Source organism: Saprolegnia diclina (genome assembly GCF_000281045.1).
Source record: "Saprolegnia diclina VS20 unplaced genomic scaffold supercont1.4, whole genome shotgun sequence".
NCBI lineage: Eukaryota > Oomycota > Saprolegniomycetes > Saprolegniales > Saprolegniaceae > Saprolegnia > Saprolegnia diclina.
The window spans coordinates 1,055,327-1,075,052 of record NW_008246071.1 but is presented as its reverse complement, the minus strand read 5'-3'; the positions used below and the strand labels follow the sequence as shown (position 1 = coordinate 1,075,052).

At 58.3% G+C, this 19,726-nt stretch overlaps 11 protein-coding genes across 12 annotated transcripts; 4 read left to right on the top strand and 7 right to left on the bottom strand.

Annotated features, from left to right (window-relative positions):
- Positions 1–91: 91 nt before the first annotated feature.
- On the top strand, positions 92–991 carry SDRG_02083 (hypothetical protein; the record flags this gene model as incomplete). The annotated part of the gene is made up of 5 exons (XM_008607648.1): positions 92–238; positions 283–558; positions 600–684; positions 732–819; positions 865–991. 5 exons carry the CDS (start codon positions 92–94, stop codon positions 989–991), a joined length of 723 nt encoding a protein of 240 aa, XP_008605870.1.
- Positions 809–2,562, bottom strand: SDRG_02082 (hypothetical protein). The gene is made up of 8 exons (XM_008607647.1): positions 2,422–2,562; positions 1,913–2,372; positions 1,814–1,866; positions 1,570–1,767; positions 1,456–1,523; positions 1,301–1,411; positions 1,153–1,242; positions 809–1,104 (listed from the first exon to the last, which is right to left on the bottom strand). The coding sequence occupies exons 1-8, from the start codon at positions 2,524–2,526 to the stop codon at positions 975–977; spliced, it is 1,215 nt and encodes a 404-aa protein (XP_008605869.1). The 5' UTR covers positions 2,527–2,562; the 3' UTR covers positions 809–974.
- A 115-nt stretch (positions 2,563–2,677) lies between these two features.
- Positions 2,678–3,355, top strand: SDRG_02081 (hypothetical protein; the record flags this gene model as incomplete). Its single annotated transcript, XM_008607646.1, has 3 exons — positions 2,678–2,815; positions 2,868–3,110; positions 3,161–3,355. 3 exons carry the CDS (start codon positions 2,678–2,680, stop codon positions 3,353–3,355), a joined length of 576 nt encoding a protein of 191 aa, XP_008605868.1.
- A 6-nt stretch (positions 3,356–3,361) lies between these two features.
- Positions 3,362–6,257, bottom strand: SDRG_02080 (hypothetical protein; the record flags this gene model as incomplete). The annotated part of the gene is made up of 3 exons (XM_008607645.1): positions 3,362–4,821; positions 4,868–5,385; positions 5,428–6,257. Coding segments are annotated over 3 exons (2,783 nt in total), but the record flags the coding sequence as incomplete, so codon positions are not given.
- A 751-nt stretch (positions 6,258–7,008) lies between these two features.
- On the bottom strand, positions 7,009–9,630 carry SDRG_02079 (TKL protein kinase). Its single transcript, XM_008607644.1, has 9 exons — positions 9,248–9,630; positions 9,128–9,200; positions 8,777–9,086; positions 8,601–8,730; positions 8,088–8,557; positions 7,787–8,041; positions 7,568–7,737; positions 7,367–7,512; positions 7,009–7,322 (listed from the first exon to the last, which is right to left on the bottom strand). Exons 1-9 carry the CDS (start codon positions 9,560–9,562, stop codon positions 7,059–7,061), a joined length of 2,133 nt encoding a protein of 710 aa, XP_008605866.1. The 5' UTR covers positions 9,563–9,630; the 3' UTR covers positions 7,009–7,058.
- A 1,645-nt stretch (positions 9,631–11,275) lies between these two features.
- On the top strand, positions 11,276–13,168 carry SDRG_02078 (hypothetical protein; the record flags this gene model as incomplete). Its single annotated transcript, XM_008607643.1, has 9 exons — positions 11,276–11,722; positions 11,769–11,874; positions 11,919–12,073; positions 12,126–12,220; positions 12,265–12,436; positions 12,487–12,534; positions 12,581–12,722; positions 12,766–13,062; positions 13,107–13,168. The coding sequence occupies 9 exons, from the start codon at positions 11,276–11,278 to the stop codon at positions 13,166–13,168; spliced, it is 1,524 nt and encodes a 507-aa protein (XP_008605865.1).
- Positions 13,169–13,218: 50 nt separating this feature from the next.
- On the bottom strand, positions 13,219–13,465 carry SDRG_02077 (hypothetical protein; the record flags this gene model as incomplete). Its single annotated transcript, XM_008607642.1, has 2 exons — positions 13,219–13,255; positions 13,302–13,465. 2 exons carry the CDS (start codon positions 13,463–13,465, stop codon positions 13,219–13,221), a joined length of 201 nt encoding a protein of 66 aa, XP_008605864.1.
- Positions 13,466–13,592: 127 nt separating this feature from the next.
- SDRG_02076 (hypothetical protein) lies at positions 13,593–14,330 on the top strand (the record flags this gene model as incomplete). The annotated part of the gene is made up of 4 exons (XM_008607641.1): positions 13,593–13,709; positions 13,759–13,796; positions 14,018–14,089; positions 14,137–14,330. 4 exons carry the CDS (start codon positions 13,593–13,595, stop codon positions 14,273–14,275), a joined length of 366 nt encoding a protein of 121 aa, XP_008605863.1. The 3' UTR covers positions 14,276–14,330.
- On the bottom strand, positions 14,330–16,535 carry SDRG_02075. Of its 2 annotated transcripts, XM_008607639.1 has the most exons (15): positions 16,410–16,496; positions 16,325–16,349; positions 16,159–16,281; positions 16,035–16,112; positions 15,938–15,983; positions 15,767–15,893; positions 15,633–15,714; positions 15,503–15,581; positions 15,366–15,453; positions 15,211–15,317; positions 14,982–15,164; positions 14,783–14,928; positions 14,716–14,736; positions 14,557–14,665; positions 14,333–14,508 (listed from the first exon to the last, which is right to left on the bottom strand). In XM_008607639.1, the coding sequence occupies exons 1-15, from the start codon at positions 16,494–16,496 to the stop codon at positions 14,415–14,417; spliced, it is 1,395 nt and encodes a 464-aa protein (XP_008605861.1). In that variant the 3' UTR covers positions 14,333–14,414. The 2 variants fall into 2 exon arrangements, with proteins under 2 accessions (XP_008605862.1, XP_008605861.1); XM_008607640.1 differs by having other exon boundaries at positions 14,330–14,508; positions 14,716–14,928; positions 16,410–16,535.
- A 145-nt stretch (positions 16,536–16,680) lies between these two features.
- On the bottom strand, positions 16,681–18,942 carry SDRG_02074 (hypothetical protein). Its single transcript, XM_008607638.1, has 15 exons — positions 18,834–18,942; positions 18,751–18,775; positions 18,584–18,706; positions 18,466–18,543; positions 18,372–18,417; positions 18,184–18,310; positions 18,053–18,134; positions 17,927–18,005; positions 17,800–17,884; positions 17,647–17,750; positions 17,418–17,600; positions 17,221–17,366; positions 17,142–17,162; positions 16,980–17,088; positions 16,681–16,930 (listed from the first exon to the last, which is right to left on the bottom strand). The coding sequence occupies exons 1-15, from the start codon at positions 18,918–18,920 to the stop codon at positions 16,837–16,839; spliced, it is 1,389 nt and encodes a 462-aa protein (XP_008605860.1). The 5' UTR covers positions 18,921–18,942; the 3' UTR covers positions 16,681–16,836.
- A 428-nt stretch (positions 18,943–19,370) lies between these two features.
- Positions 19,371–19,726, bottom strand: SDRG_02073 (hypothetical protein). The gene has a single exon (XM_008607637.1). It carries the CDS (start codon positions 19,721–19,723, stop codon positions 19,421–19,423), a length of 303 nt encoding a protein of 100 aa, XP_008605859.1. The 5' UTR covers positions 19,724–19,726; the 3' UTR covers positions 19,371–19,420.

Sequence of the window (19,726 nt, the reverse complement as noted above, 5' to 3'; positions counted from 1 at the left end):
CCACTAAGAGCCTCCCAAATATTGATTACAATATTGATATTTCTTGGGTCATTTTTCTTGTCTTACTTTTCGAATCCAAGAGAAGGATTGAATGACAACTAAAGTTGAAATTCGCAATGAGCTGAGTGGTCTGAGTGATTGCTGTAGATGTACACTATTTCCGTGCAAATACTTTGGTTGCATGCCGACGGACGTCAAGACGTTCGCGTTCGCGCAGACCCGCGTCTTGGTGCAGGAGGTGCGTGGTCCCGGTGGAAATAGTGTGTCTCGACCCAGTCGCAGGAGCTCGGCGCGTCGGCTACAGCCGCCACGGACCTCGATCTCGGCTGCTACGTCTGGCCGTGTGCCATCGCGCTCGCGACCTTCCTTGCGCAGCAGCCGCAGCTTGTTGCGTCCAAGGCGGTTGTCGAGCTTGGCGCTGGCACTGCCTTGCCAGGGCTTTTGGCTGCCAAGCTCGGCGCCGCCTCTGTGCGACTCACCGACAAGTGCATGGCTGACTTGGCGCCGGCGACGCGCTCCATCGCGCTCAACCAGCTCGACCCGGCCTGCATCCACACGGTACTCCAGGGTTGTCGCCGTTGCTCATAGTATTCCTTTAGGCAACGCTCGCATGGGGAGATCCGGTCTCTCGCGACTGGGCCTGTGACGTGATTCTCGCCGCCGACTGCTTTTACGAGCCGGACGGTACATATTCCGTCCCACCACCACGTCCAACGCCTTGTGCTACGTAGACTTTGAGGACGCCGTCGCCACCATCGCTCGCCTCATCGCGCTCAACCCCATGTGCTGCGTGGCGTACGTGGCATACCAGCTCCGAAGGTACAACGGCGCATGTCCAACGTCCGCTCAGCGTATACCAACTAGTGTGCTCCACACGCTGCAGCCGTACTTGGCGCGCTGGCGTCTCGAGGCGACACTGCTCGCCAGCGCGACGCCCGAGCTCGAAAACGTCTATTTGATTCGCATTGCAAGGGCTACCGTAAGCGCTTGAGCCGCGCGGCCGGCGGCGAGACCAAGTGCGTCGGCTCCGCCTTGCGCTTGGCCGGCGGTGCAACAGCGAACGGCAAAGCGGCGCTGCTGGCCTGCGTGGTGATCGACGCCGCCCTACGCCATGATAGCATCCCTATCCCAACAAGTCGAATATGTGCGTACTGGATGTCGGCGACCAGGAGCGGCGCCTCGAGTCGGACGAGCTGACCATTGTGTTTGGCCCGGATCGCGTCTTCCACAAAGAGCCCAATGCTAACACCGAGATGAGACGTTGTTGATGCAGAGCAAGAGGAGGACGAGGTAGTCGCACCGGTTGTAGATGATAAAATTGAGGAACTCGAGCGTCGCCCGCGAGCACTTGGGCACGTCGAGCCACGTCAGGAACGGCGCCGACTGCGACATGAAATTGGTTGTGCGTTTCCTAGTCGATGTTAGTCGATTCAACCACTCGACGATGCGTCGTACTTGGAGAACTCGAGGTATGACGTCGACTCCATCGTCTTGGTGCGCACGTCGGCAAACTTGATGCGCTCCTGGGATATGATCGTAGGACACTCGCTTGCCCCAGCATGGACGCACCGTAAAGTACACTTCCAGCGTCGGCGCCTCCTTGTCTTCGTACGACGCAATGAGGTCCATCTCGTCGACCATCTCGTCCGTGATCGTGTCGTCCGCTGCGTTGCTGCTGGCGTCATCGCCCGGGTTCTTGGCCGTCGAGCGAAAGTCCTTCCATCGACCATAGTACATGGCTTCGTTCGGGAAGCGCTCAATGAGCCCCTACACGCGCCACGCAATGAAGACATGCTGTGGAGTCGAGTACTACCATGAGCTCGACTTGCTCGAGCGGACCCAGCGCAGCGCGAAAGCTGGCTTTGACTGCAAAATATGAGGATCGACCATGGCGGACAATGGAGAAGCATACCTTTGGCTTGGATGTACGTGGCCGTCGCGTCGCATGGATAATCGCTGTCGCCAAACGTCGTCATCATGAGCTTGACTTCATTGAGCACCACGCACGATGTCTTGGCCGCATGCGTCTCACCGCATGGACAGACCGGCGCCGGGGCCTCTTGGATCGTCCATCGCCGGCGGCCTGTTGCCGTGCGCGTCTCAATCATGTTCAAGTAGATGTCGTTCGTCGGGTCGGGCGGCGCGTCGCTGCTGCTCGGCGACGCCATGGGCGCGAGTCCGTCGTCGATGGCAGTGGGTGGCGCGGACGGCGCCGGTTTCTCATCGTCGTAATCGTCGTCTTCCGCGATGCCAGACGCGTCCTTGGGCGTGAGCGGCGGCGGCGCCTTGACAGCGGCGGCGTGGCGGCTCTCCTTGATGTACTGCAAGAGGCGCCGTTTGTCGGCAATCGGCATGGTCGTCCACGCCTGCGTCTACGTTGCCAGGATGATGCAGGCTACGTTGCGACCCATCATTCTATACCTCGCGGTAAGGGTACCCCATGGAGATGGCGTGATGGAGCCGGTGGACTTGCTCGAGGAGCGGCAGCGTCCCGAGCCCGTCGAGGCCATATTCCCGACTCGCCATCTTGTTCCACAAAAAACGTGCAGGATTCAATTTCAGTTGGTTTCTGCGCTTTTTCGGCCCAGACCATACAAAAACCAAGTGCAACGTTTTTCGAACCGGCCTTCCGAGAGGCCAGTTGAGGTTCATTTCCGATCCACGCCCGAGATCCTCCATGTCGGGCCCGTCGAGCGACGCGCCGGCCGAGACCGATGGCCGCCACCACGAGCCGACGCGCGCGGCCACCGAGTGGGACGGAATGCTCGTAACCAAGGTCAAGGCGGCGCAAGACATCAACAATGCCCTGCACGTGGTAGGCGCATCCTCCTCCGTCCTCACGCAACGCATCTCACGTGCTATGGCAGAACCCGCTCACGCCGTACATGCTCACGCCGTTCAATACGCCGTACTGCGACCCGACGCTGCTCGTGCAGCGTCTCCACTTGAGCCAGCCCGAGATTTTGCCGGCGAACCACGTCCTCTTTGTGTCCAACACGACCTGCCCGTACATCCCGACCGAGCGCCCGTCGTCGCCGCGCACCGTCATGGCCAACGTCGCGTCGTTCCTCGACAAGTGCTTGCCGCCGAGCTGGCAGTGGTTCAAAGAGGTACCGCGTCCTTCGGTGTGTCGCCAATGGTCTCATTATACCCTGTCTAGTGGCACCTCTGGCTGCTGCAAATGCTCTTGCTCGCGTGCGGGTGCTGCATGGGCATCCCCATCGCCTGCTTTCTCGTGCTCTGCAGTCCGATTCTGCTCTTTGGCGCTGTGTGCACAAGCCCGTGCTGGGTCAGCGTCGGCCTCTGGTACTACCGCGGGCCTGGCCGGAAGAAGCGCACGCGCGTCGCATCATAGACCACCTCCTGATAATATGACGCGTCTGTATTTATAAGTTATGAGTGTCGTGGCCGTCGCCATGGTCGTCGTTGTTGCTTGGACGCGGGACGGACCGCAGGATGAAGTCGCGGGCCAGCGTATACCGCACGTCGTCGATGGACTTGGGCTTGCAGACGTCAATGTGGTCGGCGTCGTCCAGCCGTACGTACTCGCCAAAGCCCGGGTTGGACGACGCCTCGGGCACAACGACGGCCTCGACGCCGACGATCGGGATCTTCATCGGGCGCGTCTCGCCGACGCTGAGCACGTGGAGGTTGGCGCCCTTCTCGGCCGCAAAGGCCGCGCACCACTCGTTGAGATGCTTGAGACGCGGCGTGCCGTGGAGGTCGGCGACGACCGGGTGCGCGAGGTTGAGGCTCTTGACGTTGATGCGCTGGAGGGCGACGGCCACCGGCGACCCGTGGTGCGGCGTCGAGTAAAACATCATGCCGGACGTCGCCTCGGGCAAGGACGCCATGTCGTGGTCCGGCGCGTCACTGAGCATCTTCTTGAGGACGATGCCGCCCAAGCTGTGCGTCACAAACACGACCGGCCGATTGGACGTACCCACCTGGGCTTTCTGGAGCTTCTGGAGCAAATCGCGGCTCGTATCTTCGAGACAGAGCGTCTCAAAGTTGGACTCGGACGCAAAGATCTTGGAATCGTAGCCAAGGGACACGACTCGGGGCGAGAGCCCTTTGGCGCGGAGGTCGGCGACGAGCCAGTCGTTGGCCCAGACGGGCGTCGACGCGTCGGGCGCGTGGATGTTGTCGCCGCCGATCCACGTCTCGTACGCACAGCCAAGAAGGCCGTGGATGAAGACAACGTCGACGTCATATGCAGCCGGCGGCCCTTCGGTCGGGGCACCGAGCATCGGGTGGACGCCTTCGAGGTACACCACGTTCTCTTGGGGCATTTGCTCGATTGCGTCTTCGTCCTCATCGTTGGCATCCTGCTTGTCACGGACCATGGTGACCATCGAGAGATTGTGGAGGGCTCGCCGAGCTTGCATTTGGACTTGGATGTTGGAGGACTGTGCGAGCGTCGTGAGCGCCGACGTCCACACACCGCGCTGGAGCTCGCTCTTGACGTGCCAATGTATGTTGGCACTGGACGCGAGGTTGGCGAGGACGCGGGCCCACTCGAGTTGAAACTTGGCGGTCGACGGGCCGTTCGTCTCGAGCGACGCCGCCATTGCGTGCAGCAGCGAGAGGCCGCCGGCTTTGACAAACGCGCCTTGGCACTCGGGCCGTTCGATCACGAACGCAAGGGCGCGCAGTGCCCGCGTGTGCGCGTCCAGATACTCATTTGGCTTGTTCGGGGGCGCGTTCTGGAGCGGTCGCGTCCGACTCCGGGCCGCGCGTACCGTGCTGGCCTGCGTTGCGACTTCATGGGGCACATTGCGAAGGACTTGGTCGAGCACAGCGATAAGCCACTCTTGCACCCTAGTCGGCATGAGCGCTGTGGCCCGCAGTGTCGAGAGTGGTGTACCCTTGGCTCTTGTAGCTGCCTGTGGTCGAGAGAGCCTCGAGGCACCGGACAGCTTCGCGCGCAATGTCAACATCGTCGTGCCCAAGGTACGAGGTGAAGAGGTCGATCCAGCCGGCCACATACGTGGGCTCGTCGACGGCTTCGGAGCCGCCGAGCCAATCGTCGTCGAGGACGCTGACGCCGTCGTCAAAGCGCGAGAGCGCGTGGGCGTCCAGGTCCGACGACGCGTGGTGAAACGCGACTGCGTGGACAGCGCGGAGGACCGCGGCGGCCAGGCGCGGGTCCTTCGTTCCGTGCATCTTGTGGTGCAGCTGGTCGAGGAAGCCGCGGCTGAGCACCTTGGCGCGCCACGCAGGGTCCGATGCAACGACCGCAAGCGTCTCGATGGCGTTGAGGCTGAGCGGTACGTCATCGTCCGTGACAAACCACTCCCAGATCAAGTCGAGTTTCTCATCGTCGAGGCAGGTCGTCATGGTGGAGGACTTGACGAGTTCTTTGACGAGCGATGAGGCTTGGAGCTATGCATCTGAATGAGGAATAGTTTATTGTCAGATCGGTACCTGCACTTCGGGGCTGGCGGCGTCGGTTGCGAGCAGCGCCGACCAGATGTACGGGTTCTTCATGAGGACGGACCGCGTCCGAGCAACGCGATCGTCGCCAAACCACGCTTTGCGCCACCGGTAGCGTGACGTGAGCGCGCGGTCGCTCGCACTAGCAGCGAGGGCCCACCACGCAAACTCGGCGTAGGACGGTGGGAGGTCGCTGGCGCATACGAGTGCGACGAGTGATGTGAGGTTCGCAGGCCCGAACCGACATTCGTTGCCGTTGAGGACGGTCAGTCCGCGGAGCGCGTCGCCAAGGCGTCCATCGAGGTCGTTGCGCCGTGCGAGGTGCACGAGCGCCTGCTTGCCGTACCGCGTCGCCCGCTCGGCGATCGCGGCCGCGCATTCGACGTTGCGCTCGGCCGCACGGTTGATTGCTTTGTACGTGTCGTCGTGTACTGTGTTGTTGGTATCGCTCGCGACGAGGTTGAGGAGTAGATCAAAGTTGCTGCTGGCAATCAACTGCTTGGCGTCGAGCTGCGGGTGTCCGCGGTCGGCCACGTCGAGCGCCTGGTTGCCACGCCCTGCAAGGGAGACATACGCCGTCGATGCTTGGACGGTCGCGGACGCGAGGTAGTCGCCGACCTTGCGGAAGTAGCTCTGCTCGATGCCATGGCGTTTGGCGTCCCATGGCCCGTTGAGGCTGTTGTTGCGGCTGCGCTTCGACTTCTTCGTCGGGCTCTCGACGACGAGAGGCGCCATGTCCTCGTCCGAGTACATCCATGCGCTCGCGCTCGCGAGGCCAAGGCCAGCGATCGTTGTCACGAGTCGCCGCGAGTGGATCATCGGCAAATGTAATTTAAGCTCCGAAAAGGTGCACCGTAATTCGTAGGCGCAACGGAATTCCGGATACGCGAAAAGATTCGCCCCGAGAAACCGGCTCGCTCCCAATTTAGTTTTTTCGTTTATCCGGATGTATACAATTCTACGTTACCGCGAATCTGAAACCCCATCAACGAATCCACCAATCGTGGCGCCCCACGTCAGAATTACAGCCAATCCGAGCACGCGATCCGCCGACGCGTCAACGCCACGAGCTCCACGTCATGAAACTTCAAGACCAGCCGGCGCCGCGTTCTCGCGCGCGTCTGAGCCGACGCATGTCACGCCGCAGTCCTCTACCCTTGCAGTCATCACCTTGCTTACACGAGTGGTCTGTGCACTCTAGGACAAACGTTATATAGAGTGTCCCAGAGCATATTATTGTACGGTTCTTCACTGCCAATCGGACGCTTGGAGAAGAATCTTTCGTGCATTTTTTGTGATAGAAACATGAATACACCATGTATGGACCCAACAACCCCACTACTCAAAGCATCGCCAATCGTGAGCAAGCAACACCATGTAGCACGCGCCAGCGTGCCCTTGCAGCCCTCCGCGCAAGAGCTTGTAAAGGGCTGCAAGGACACGATACCAACATGTTTAGCCTACTTGGTGGTGTCGACCAACTTCAACTTGAAGTTGGGGAGTTCCCCTCTAGTCATAGCGGGCATTGTGCAATGTGGCTGAGCCGGCAAAGGCGATGCTGAAGGCGCCACGTGTGCAGGAGGATAGCAGTCTGTATTACAGGTCAAGCACCCGTGGTTTCCTTATAGGCCCATGCGCATGAGCCGCTCTTGCTCGAGAATCGCAACGATCGAGTCGCTGGACGGCCGGGCGTTGGGCTTGAGCTGCAGACACGCGTGGATGAGCTTGAGTATCGAGCGCGGGCACGACGGCGACACGGTCGGCTTGACTTTGCCGGTCACGACGTTCATCATGAGCGTCTCGTCCGTCATGTAGCGCTTCGTCGGCTCGCTTTTGCGCAAATCGTCGTACGGGATAAGCCGCGTGTCGAGCTCCGTCAGAAGCACCTACATCAAAATTCGGCATTTGCATCGGAGTTGATACAAGCTACCCCAAACGCATAAATGTCGGCGGGCGAGCTGTAATCTTCGTTGCGAAGGAGCTCGGGCGCAGCCCACTCCATCGTGCCCACGGCCGACGTCAGTGTGTCCTGTGACGACCAGGCGCGCGCATACCCAAACCCCGAGAGCTTCCCGCCTACACGGGTTGGCATGACGCCTCTGTCCGGACGTCACATGACGCATCAACGCACCGAGACCCGGCGTCAGAAGCACCTTGCTCGCCTTGATGTTGCGGTGCAGTAAGCACGGCGAGTGTCCGTGGAGGTACGCGAGCGCCTTGGCCACATCGAGTGCGATCGTGAGCTTGTGGTTGTCCCACGTCAATTCGCGCTTGGGCTTGTTCAAGAGCGCGCGCAAGGTCCTACGTTCGCATCGTCAAGCCGCAGCCTCGACAGTACGACGCTTCGCACCCGCCGGCCATGAACTCGGTCATGCACTTGAGGTCGACGGCGTTCGTATACGCAAAGCCGTAAAAGGTGACAATGTTGGGGTGCTTGAGCTTGGCCATGATGCAAATCTCGCGGACGAGGTACCGGCGGTCCGTGTCGATGGCGCCAGCGTCCATTTCGGTATTGAGCATCTTGACGACGACCGGGTCCCCGCGGAAGTGCCCGAGCATCGTACACATGTACGAGGACGGCAGTTTGCGCGAGACGACCACGTCCCTATGAAGAATACGAACTGAGTCGTCGTTGCGGTAAGAGTATGTACTGGGGGTGGATCCAGTAGTCGTTGCGGAGCGGCACCAGATGCATAAAATCGGGATCGGGCACTTGCGGCTGCAGAAGGCCGCCGCTCCCGACGAGAAGCCCTGGGTTTGAGTGGCCCGAGTTGGACCCAGTGTGGTCGAGGTGCGACGCCGACGACACTTGGCTGCGCTGCACGCGGTGTTTCTTCTTGGTGCTTGGTCGGTGCTGTTGATTGTTGCTTAAGTCGACGGCTGCTTGCTCGCACATGACGCGGTGTTGCTCGCGCAGGATCTGCACGATCGCGTCTGCCGATGGACGCAGGTTCGAGTCGAGCTGGAGGCACGCGTGGATGAGCTTGGCGATCGGGCGTGGACACGACGGCGAGACCGCCGGACGCATGATGCCCGTGATGATGTTGGTGACGAGGACGCTCGTCGTCTCCGTGTAGTCGGCGTACGGCAGCAAGCGCGTATCGAGCTCCGTGAGCAGCACCTAGATACGCGATGCGATCACAGTATAAAGATATTGGACGTACGCCAAACGAGTAAATGTCGACCCGCTCGTTGTAGTCTTCATGCAGCAGCAATTCCGGCGCCGACCACTCGACGGTGCCGATCTTTTGTGTCATGGTGTGGATGTAGCTCCACTCGCGCGCCGAGCCAAAGCTACGCCATGCGTCATACATGGAAGACGACAAGCACAGGTGCGTACCCTGAAAGCTTGGCCTCGAGCGTCGATGAGAGAAGGACCTTGTCGGCCTTGATGTTGCGGTGGAGGACCTTGGGCTTGAGCTCGTGGAGGTAGGCGAGCGCCATGGCCACGTCGAGCGCAATCGAGAGCTTCTCGGTGGCCCACGTCAGCTCTCGCTTTGGGTTGTCGAGGAGCTTGCGGAGGTTGCCGCCGTCCATAAATTCCGTGACGCATTTCAGGTCGTCCGGCGTCGTGTACGTAAAGCCAAGGAAGGCGACGATGTTGGGGTGCGAGAGCTTGGCCAGCGAGCAGATCTCCTTGATGAGGTCCTCTACAGACGTCATGAGCACAACCGACGAGGGTGATGTCTACCGCGCTCGTGGTCGACGACGTTGGCCGGGCGCTTGTCGTAGCCAATGAACGACTTGATGACGGTCGGGTGGCCCTACACGGTGCGCGAGTCGAATTGTGGCGAGGACAAGGCGGCGGTACCTGGTAGTACCCGAGGTGAGTTTGCATGTAGGACGACTTGATCTTGCGCGAGCTGCCGCAGTCGTCCGGGTCGATCCAGTACCGACTTTGCAGAGGCAAAAGCGCGTTGTAGACGCCGTTGAGCGAGGTGGTTGCCTGCGACCTGGCCGATGCGGCAGACGACGGCACGGCCGAGGACCCGGTGGATGCGCGGTGCTTCCCGTCCCCGGTGCGCGTCAAGGCGTTCTGCAGGTTGTCGTGCGACGCGATGGGCCGGAACGGCTCGTCGACGTCGATCGTGATCGGCTTCTCGGGCTTGCTCGAGTTGCAGCCCATGGTCGCGGGTCGTCGCAGCGGCTTGGGCGACTGCTGTGGCAAAAGCGCTTGTAGCACATGGCCCAGATGGCGGGCCTATTACCTGTAATTCGACAGTTTCCTGCATCGTTTTCTCAGAGCTGTCTCATTTCTGCGTTGGCCGTGCGCCACCCACCGGTATGCTCTACGGTCTCTCTTGCTCACCATGGCCCCATGTAAGCTCGGCGCTAGCTCTCGGCGCTACCTCCTCGGTTTCTCCACTTGAGAAAAGCTCAGCGACCTTGACCAGGTCGACTATATCTCAATTTTACTGGTCGCGCTGGTGACCCTGTCGGAACAATGTCGACTAGATATCGAAATGCCACGACTCGTAGATATTTCAAACCAGGCTTGAGTGCAAGGCGTGCTCTACGTGCGTTGGTGCACCGAGCTGTGGGGTTGCAAGTGCTGGTGCTGCGACGGCGAGAGAGGGTCGTGTCACTTGAGAGCATACCGAGAAACAACACTTATTTGAGACACTTAAGATAAATAAAACACGGTGAAAATACGCCGTGTAGCGCACGATACAAACGCCAAGTGCCGGGACTGAATAGTTTTCGACCGAGAGTGGGTCGATGTGGGCGACCGTGAAATGCATAACACACGGCGCTGGTTGGAATGGCTCCAAATGATCGCTCGTACGCTCTTGTGCAATTTGGTCCTCCACTATATATATAAACATGTTTCGCGGTATCTTCATAATTACATAATATATAAAGATTCGCATTCGATTGCACAGAATCGAGTCTGTCGTCGAGCACCCTAGTAGCATTGAGCGGGACCGACGTCTTGTGGAGTTTCAACAAGAGAGTTTGCTTGTCCAGCGCGTGATCTCTGTGCACAAAGGGAGCTACGTCGCGGCGCTAATTTCAAATACGTTGTTGCGGCGGTGATGCACCGGTCTCACTGCCGCTCAAAGCTGCCCATACACCCATGCGCACTGAAGAAGCCGGTGAGCGTGTATTGGTGGTGGTGACGGCCCGCACTGCGATCAGTCGTGCGACGCATGCGATCCGCGCCAGAAGCAGCCAGTGGTGCTACGTTCCTGTGGGATATCAGCTCGGCGTGCAGGAGAGCATGCAGCTGTGGGTGCAGGCACCAGCCAATGCGATGTAAACTCAATGGAGCTCGCGACATGACGTCGTGTCGACGCTGCGATGAGACTCCTTTGAACGAAGTGTGGCGCCACCATGCGTGCGTCATCCTTGAGCCCGATGTGAGGCATGCACGAGCCCGCGAGCATCGTCGGTCAACCGAGGTGAACGCGAGCCAGCTCACCAAGCAGAGCTCCCGTGCAGGTCCTTTGACAGCTAAGTGCTTTGAATGGGCCTCTTGGCTGCTTGAAGCAGCAGGAATGTGGTTCACGCATTTGCACGTCCTGCACTCATTGCAGCCGAGACGCCGCTTCAAACTCTCCGTGTTGATTGGTCCGTTGCGATCCTGCTACTCCTTGAATAGTGTATGCATAAAATGCAGCTGCCGTGATACGGTGCATGAGGAAGCCCAGCATGTAAGCATGCATTCTACGTATGCACTGACAGTGTGCACTCGCAAGCATGCGACTACGCTCGACTGGATACTGTCAAAGCACCACGGCTACCGCGGTCAACGATCCCAATTCAACACTAATTATTTTTTTCCTATGGACACTATTTTGAATCCCGTGCAACCCCTTCAACTGCTCGTTGCAGCAGCATGGAGGCGTCGCCAGCGGACGGGCCAGTGTATACACCAACGACCTGCGGCTTGGAAGAGAGCCACGTCATCTACCTCAACCAGAACCGGCTCACGTGCGCAGATGTGCTGGCAACCACGGTCACGGTCGAGAAGCTGCTCGTGCCCCAGACGAGCCTCCAGGAGCTCGGCGCACGGCAGCAGAGCACGAAGAAGCTCAAATTGCCACCGCCAGCCGCGCCCATGACACTGCCCGTGCCCCGGAAACGCATGAACAAGATCCTTATGGACGAGCGGGACGCCTTCCTGGAGCAACTCGCCGCCGACCGCGACACCCGCGCGGCGCGCGAACACTGGGCGAGCACCCGCATCCAAGCCATTTTTCGCGGGTACCGCCACCGACCGCGGCCGCTCAACGGCTACGAGCGCAAGCGACGCACGAACGTCACGGTCGCCATTCGACGCGACGTAGGCTGTGCGGACAGGACGCGGCTATGTCACATGCGTTTTGTAGCTTCAAGACATGCAGCGCATCTTGGTCCACACTCCGTCCGCGACGCTCAGCGACGGGGGCAGCAGCCTTCCGACATGGCGGCGGGACGTGCATGCACACGCCATGAGTTGGTCCCTTCTTTACGGCAGTAGATCGCTCATTCAAAGATAGGCAAGCGCGAAGCCAAGCACCGGCGCGACCGCTTGGCCAGCGCCGCGACCACGATTCAAGCATGCGTCAAGCGGTTCTTAGCGCGCGTTGGCTACGGCCACCTCGTCTCTCGGCGCCTGGACGAAATCGTCTTGGTCTCTGCCATCGTCATTCAGGTGCGTTGGCACTGTCACTGTAACGAGATGCATTCACGAGGGACATACGTAGGCCGCGTTTCGGGGCTACGTAGTGCGACGGCAAATGGCGCTGCAGCTCGTGGCGCTGCAGTCGATTTCGATTGTTCGTATTCAGGCTCTTGTGCGGTACGTCGCTATATCCAGTTCAAGCGTTGGAGATTCGAGTGTAGGGGTATTTTGACACGGGAGCGCGTCGCCTTGCTTCGCATGGAGCGGAACATAGCCTTGTACCAGCAACAGCAGCAGCAACAGCGCAGCGGACCGCCGCATCTACCACAGCACGCAGACGGCGACGATGCGAGTCGTCGCCTTCGACAAGCCCACGCTTTGGTGCACGTCCATGTACGCTGTGCATCGAATCGATCCGCCATGTATGGATCAATGCGATGTAGCGCATCTCGAACGGACGTCTCAGCATTCGGCGCAAGTCGCTCGAGCTGGTACGTCACACGACGGGGTCGAATGGCGCTCAGGCGACGACGGTAGCGTGACAATGGCTTTGAGGCACACATCGTGCACGTCAAGGCTCCTCTCTGGTCGGGTCTCCGAACCGCCGAGAAGACGAGTCTGGTACCGAGTCGCACGCGCCGCCGACGGGCCCACTCGGTCGTATTGCACAACCTCAAAGGTGGGACGGAACTTCGGGTCGAGTATGCCAACGCTGGACGTAGACATTCCCGTGCCACTGCTGGTGGAGGCGCCCGCGGCCACTGTGGTGGTCGCACCCCTCGCCATTGAGCGGCTCGTCAACGCGTCCGTGACCCTCGACTTGCTGCATCAAGCAGCCACCAAAGTCCAAGCGACCGCTCGCGGCTACCTCGTGCGGCACAAGCCCATGCGCGACGTTAGCGGGGACGGACCGCTCTATCGCGAAGTCACGTCGTACCATATGTACGCCGAGGAGCTCGTCAAGCCAAAGCCGACCAAGGCGCCCGTGCGAAAACCGCAGGGCGCCGTGAGCGAGATCCGTAGGTGTCCCTTGTGATCGTGGTTTATTGCATGCTCGCGATAGAACGCCTTGGCGACGCCCGGCCCCACATCCACCTGCGCCCCAAGTCGGCGCACCGGTTCTGACCAGATCGCAGACCTTGGGTACCTTGTAGACTCTTCTATTTATGCCACAATCAATCCACATATCGGCGTGGCTTGTCTTTCGCGGCCCTACACAGCATTATGAGGCGTCGCACCGGGCGGGCCAAGGACGTACCGACGGAGCTTGTTGACACGCTCGGCCTGCGCGAGGCGCCCACGCGGCAGCGCAAAGTTGACGAGCAGCACATACGCGACAGCGAGCGCAAGGACCACGCCGACCATGGCGAGACCGCCGCCGAGGTGCTCGACCGTCTCCATGAACGTCACGGGCGGGGCCATCGTTGTTGTGTGTTGGGTTGAAAGCTGCGTGCGTCGATGCCATTGGCTAAAAACAGGAAAAACACTGATTGGCTGCACGTAGCCAATCAGCGATGCGCGTTCGCGTCGGCTCAAGATCGCAACCCGAATGGCGTGGCTGCTCGTGCTGCTCGCGGTCGCGGCCTGCGTCCAGAGCTGCCCGACATTGTGCTTTTGCTTTGGCTCGACGCGTGTCGTCGTGCATTGTGAGTTCCAGAACCTCACGGTACGCCACCACGCTGTAGCTGGCGTCTCCTGCTCTCAAAATGCCACAGACCGTGCCCATGTACATTCCTGTCAACACGACGCACCTGTACGTTGACGACGTAGCTGCAGCATGCACACATCAAGAGCCATAGATTTCTCCATGGCAACTCCTTGACAGCCGTCACGACAGATATGTTTCAAGGCTATGCCAAAAACTCGCTTGGCGTGTGGGTCGACACACCACTGCCGCTCTTTCAGCTCCAAGAAATGCAAGCACATCGTTGTACTAATGCGCTATGTGGCTCATGTATATATATATATCTGTAGCAAGCTCGACTTGAACCCACTGCCGATCGTCAACGAGTTTGCCTTCTTGCCCGTCCCGACGCTGCAGCTCATGTACACCGTTGCCAAGAAGAAAAGTTGTCGGAGGCAATATGTGGTAGCTACCTGCCGTTCTTTGCGCTGATCCAGTACCAAGCGCTCTCGGAGATGCGACTGGATAAGAGCTCCTTCCGCGGCTTTACGCGCGTGCCCACCCACCCGCTCGAAGACCCGACGTTCATTGCATTTTCCAAGTACTAGCAAAGATATGTCATGCCCTTGGCACTACGTACACGCAACATCAAGAACAATCGTGTGATAGCTTGCAAATTAAGACTGGACCGAGGTTTGTATGAACCAGGTTACAGTTGCAGCACTAAGTGTCAACCACGTCATTCGTCTACTGACGCGGCGCGTAGCCGAGATGGTGGACAACGAACATGGCAATGCCCAGCACGAGGGTCGTCATCAAGAGGTACAGACGCCCGTCCAAGCTAGTGCACCATACGACTTGATACATTGAAAGAATACTCGACATGTACCTGAGGTAGCGCAGGAAAAAGAAACTGAGACTCGCGGCGCCTGCGTGGTACGACCGGAAGAGAGAAAACGCTCGCAGCGAGTCGTGCGCAAAGTCTTGTCCGAGCACCACTACGCGGATTTCGTCACAACCCTAGCCCCAACCTAGCCCTAAGCAATACCGTTGGCCAACGTCGTCGACGCTAGTGTTATGAGCATGAGTAGAGCCAAGCGTAGAAAATTACGTACACGCGTCACCGATGCTGAGGAGGACCGAGAGACCGACCATCATGGCCCACTGATCATCGCAGCGCGTGACAGATAGCACCACGCAGACCACGTACGCAGCCAGAAGCGCAGTGAACCCAAAGATTTGTGCATACAAGGTCCCCAGCCTACGCGCCCATTTATCAGCACTAGCGGTATGTGCAACACGCTGTCGACGCACTTGTCGGCGAGTCGACCAAAGCCGTAGGACGAGACGACGTTGACGACGCCAAAGACGGCCATGATGTTGCCAATCGACGCTTGCCCGAGCGACTGGCGGACGATTGTCGAGGTGAACTCTGACGACACAAAGCCTTGCTGGATGCCGTTGAAGAGCAAAAGTGGTGTCAGCGTGAGCATGCGCCTAGTGGACACGATCAGCTTTCCAACACAATGACTGCGAGTGCGACTTGTCGAGGGCCATGCTCAGCACAGCGCGGACGGTGGCAACGACCGAGTGTTTTTGGTGCTCGCGCAAGAGCCGCGTGGTTTCGCTTGGTGTCGAAAGTGGCGACAGCTAATTTACACGGGAATAGCAGAGAGCCTTCTGTAAACGATGCGATACCGGGGCTTGCTCTTCAATCGAGCACCACAACAACAGTGTCCCCAAGGTTGAAATGCCAACATAAATCAGGAAGAGACTCGATGTCGACCTGCACAGGATAGGTCACTGCCCCTTTGCATGTATGGAGACAGGTGTACCAGCCGAGTGTGCCGAGCACAAAAGATGCGATGAGGTTGCCGGCAATTTGACTGCACTTGAAAATCCCCAAAAAGATCCCTAAAAGAGAATGTGTCCACTCGACCTGCGTACGACTCATGCTACGCATACCGTGAAAGAGCCCCATGGAACTTGTCTCGGGAAGGCCCATGTACTCGGCGTAGTGCACGCTGAGTTGCGTCAAGTAGCTTCCCTAGTACGTAGCCCGTCAAGATATATTGTATTTCATTTGAACTCAACGCTACCTGCGCAATCCAGAGGAACGACGCCGAGACGCCGCTAAAGACCGCCGCGGGCAGCATGATCCACCAGTGCATCGCCGTGTGACTTGGGTACACGGCGACGACAAAGTTGGCAACGCCAAACGTAGTGCTAAACGTTCAGATATAACTTTTGTGCACGTCGACGCGACGTACTAGCTGATGGACCCAATCACCATACTCGTCTTCTCGCCCAAAAGCGCTACAAAAATTCCTTCTATAACTTTCATATCGAATAGGACGCAAGACGTACAGGGCACAAAGGGTCCTGCGAGCGAACTGATGGAAAAGAGAAGGTAGTTGACGCCCAAAATCATGTTGCCAAGCGCCGCTACACCACATCCGTTGCCCGTACTTGGGATGCAAAGGCGTCTTACATTTGCATTCTTTGTACGGCGCCGCGCACGCCACGTCACAAGCAAATTGGACTTTATGGACGCAGACGTCGTCGAGCTGACAGATCGCTCCGTCTGCAACCTGCGCGCAGCCCGTGCAAGCGCCTACACATAGCGAATGAGCACCTGCATGAGGCTGTGTGTGGACCTGGGATGATCGAGGTCTCCAGATTCTACGACACATGGATCAGGATCACAGCGAGAGGGTGGATACTGAGATCGTTATGCCGTACCTCGATCGCAACGTACGATGTAAAGACGAGGAAGAAGGAGGCCGAGAGCAGTAGCGCTCCGCGGACGCAGTCGGCGGCAGTGCGCATGGTTCAACGGGTGGCAATTTCGAGGGTCCCGTATTCGGCTTTTGACATGCAATAAAATATGTAACGGTCATTTGAAATGTGTATGGGAGGTAGTGCGTTTGCATTTTTTTATAATTTCTCAGATGGACAAGATATGGCAATCTCGTTCTGCTGACTGAAGGCGGCGTGGACTGAGCTAATTTAGATATTGTCTGTTGTCGCAAATAGGTAACCGTTGTAGGGATTAACTTCACGACGTAATAACGGCTGTGTCCCTCTTCCTTGGCCCAAAAAAACAGGCTCGATTATCCAACATGCGTCTGCGATCGTGATCGGAGGTGCCAGCGCACATAGCCCGCGCCTAGGCTACGGTGCGGTAACGCGTGGCGTAGAGGACCATAGACGCGGCGGCGAGCGCTGTCGAAGCGAGGAGGACGTAGAGGCGCCCCGTGAGACTACATTCAAGCAGTAGTTAGCCCGAGTGAAACCGTGGAAGACGGTCACCTGAGAAGGGGGAGGCCGAAAAAGCTGAGGCTCGCCGCGCCGGAATGATACACTCGGAAGAGTGAGAAGGCGTTGAGTGCATTGGCCGTAAACTCTTGCCCCAAAACCACTAGATACAGAGACATACGTTGACTAGGAACTGGACATGGCGTGAGGTCATACCACTTGGGATCGTGCTCGACGCTGCGTTAGATAGGAATATGAATGATAGATTTGATCCTGTAGAAAAGACGCATCGTACCTGCTTCGCTAAGGCTCAGCAAGACGGCGCAGACGAGGATCAACGTCCACTGGCCGTCGCACTTGGTCATTGGCGTCCAGAGGCACATGCTATACGCGGTAAACTGCGCCGCGCACGCTACCAGCTGCGTCCACATGGGCCCCACTCTACCCATGGCAGCGCGTCATCAACGAGTGTGTAGTTATAACGCATTGTACCGGTCGGTGACGCGCCCTAAAATGTACGAAAAAACAACACTCATGCCGCCAAAGACGGCCATGACGTAGCCAATCGACGCTTCGCCGAGCGACTCTCGGATAAAACTCGATGTAAATTCCGACGACGTAAAGCCTTGCTGAATGCCGGTGAAGAGCATGAGCGGTGCAAACACGACCATGCGCCTACGTCCTTGGATAAGTGCTCTGTCGCAAGCCAAAGACACCGCACGGGTCCCTCGCCAAATTCCACACAGCTCGCATCGAGGCCAGCGGCGAGTGCGGAGGCTCTTCGCCCGGCAAGAGCTTGGAGCCCTCGGTCGGCAGTCGTTGCAGCTACACATGACGCAGTTGACGGCAATCTACGAGCGAAGGAGTGGTCTACCTTTTGCAGTGGCTCCAGAAAGCACAGCAATCCCGTCCCGACGAACGAAAGCATAGCGTACGTCGTAAAGAGAGTCGCCGAAGACCTATCAGGTCTGCAGTACAGTTTTGCAGCAGAGATGCCGTACCACTGCAGCGTGCCAAGGATGAAGGACGAGAGGACGTTGCCCGTGAGCTGACTCGCTTTGTAAATGGCCGAGAACGTTCCTATTCATCTAAAGTGACCATATCAGGTAGCAATACACACGAGGTACCGTTCATGTAGCCCATGGAGCTCGTGTCAGGAAGGTTCTTGAACTGTGCGTAGCAAACACTGAGGCGGGTCAGGTAGCTTCCCTGCAAGTGCAACTCAGTGGTGTCAACACGACGCCTTAAGAAAGCGTACTTGGGACACCCAGAGCACCGACGCAGCGAGGCCAATGAGCGCCGAGGCCGGTAATAAGATCCAAGGATGGAGCTCGGTCGCGGCGGGGTGCATGGCGACCACCATGTTGGCGACGGCAAAGACGCCACTACACCGTCCTTGAGATGCTGCATGCGTCGCGCATTGGAACAAGCAGCAAAAGTACGTACTAGCATGCCGAGCTCCCAATAAGACTCGCCTTTTCGCCGATCATTTCTAAGCAAATCCCGAGTGAAGTGTCAAGGACGAGCGTTGTTGTAGTACGTGGCACCAGCGGCCCAAGCATTGAGCTCAGCATGAAGCAGAGGTAGATCACGCCAAGCGTCGTGCTGCCGAGCGTCGCTACGCCACAGATTAGAGGCGCATGATGACCGAGGTGTACATTTGCATTCGACAAACGGAGCGGCGCAAGCTGCGTCGCACGCGTACTCCACCTTGGCCACGCAGACGCTGTCGCGCTGGCACACGACCAAAGGTGAATGCGCATCGCAGCCAAGACAGGCGCCTATACGATAGAAGACAGTGTTGTAGTGTGGCGACAGCAAGTACCTGGCAATATCGACGTCTCGAGGTTCTACAGCATCGCATGAGGCCGTGCTAACAGCGGCTGTCAAAGCTACAAGACACGTTACCTCGATCGCATTGTAGGACGTGAAGACGAGGAGGAAGGCGACGGCGAGCAAGAGCACGCCCCGGAGGCAGTCGCGGGCGCTGTGCATCGGTCGCTCTTCTGCAATGGCGGATTTGTGGATGCCATGGGTGTGGTAGGACCCCTTGAAACGCAAAAACAGGTGGTACTCATAGCATAGTGTGTGTGAATCTAATGAAAAAGGAAGGGACGGGGTGGGGTACCCTATTTGAAGCGCCAACTTCAACTCAAAGCAATCTTTGAGTGAGGAAGCATCAAGCTGCCGCATTTTCGTCCGGGCCAATATCCATATCATGGGAGTTGTAGGCATATTTGGAGTAGGTCGACGGTGGCGAGCTCGAGAGAGTCTTGGCGACAACCTAAGCGCGATAGCGGCTACTTGGAGTTAGCGAAGTATTGAGGCGGCGACCTTGTATTGACGCGGTCGACCATACCGAACTACGCATGTCGTTGTGAGTGCATCTTGGTGTTCCATTTCTGATCCTGAGTGGCAAAGCTCAGCTCGAATAAGTATGAAAATGCCACAAGTGAGTAAATATGTATATTTTAATGCCTCATAAGATCGTCACTCTACGCGTGGCGCTGGCGAAACTCGACAAAGTCTTCGTTGCGCGTGATCGGGTTGAGTTTCAGATGGGCCAAGTCGATGCGGTGCGACCGGAACGACGCGCCTTCGTCGCTCGACCGGTGGAATATCGCGCCGCGCTTTTCCTTGGAGAACGTGACGTCCGGGCTGTTGGAGAGGTACCGGAGACCGGCAAAGGTCGACATGCTCGTGGCAAACGTAATGATGGCGATGATCGGGTACGTCGCCGGGTCCGAGAACCACGTCTTGATGACAGACTGGGTCGCGCGGGCAGTGGTCGAGGCCATGGT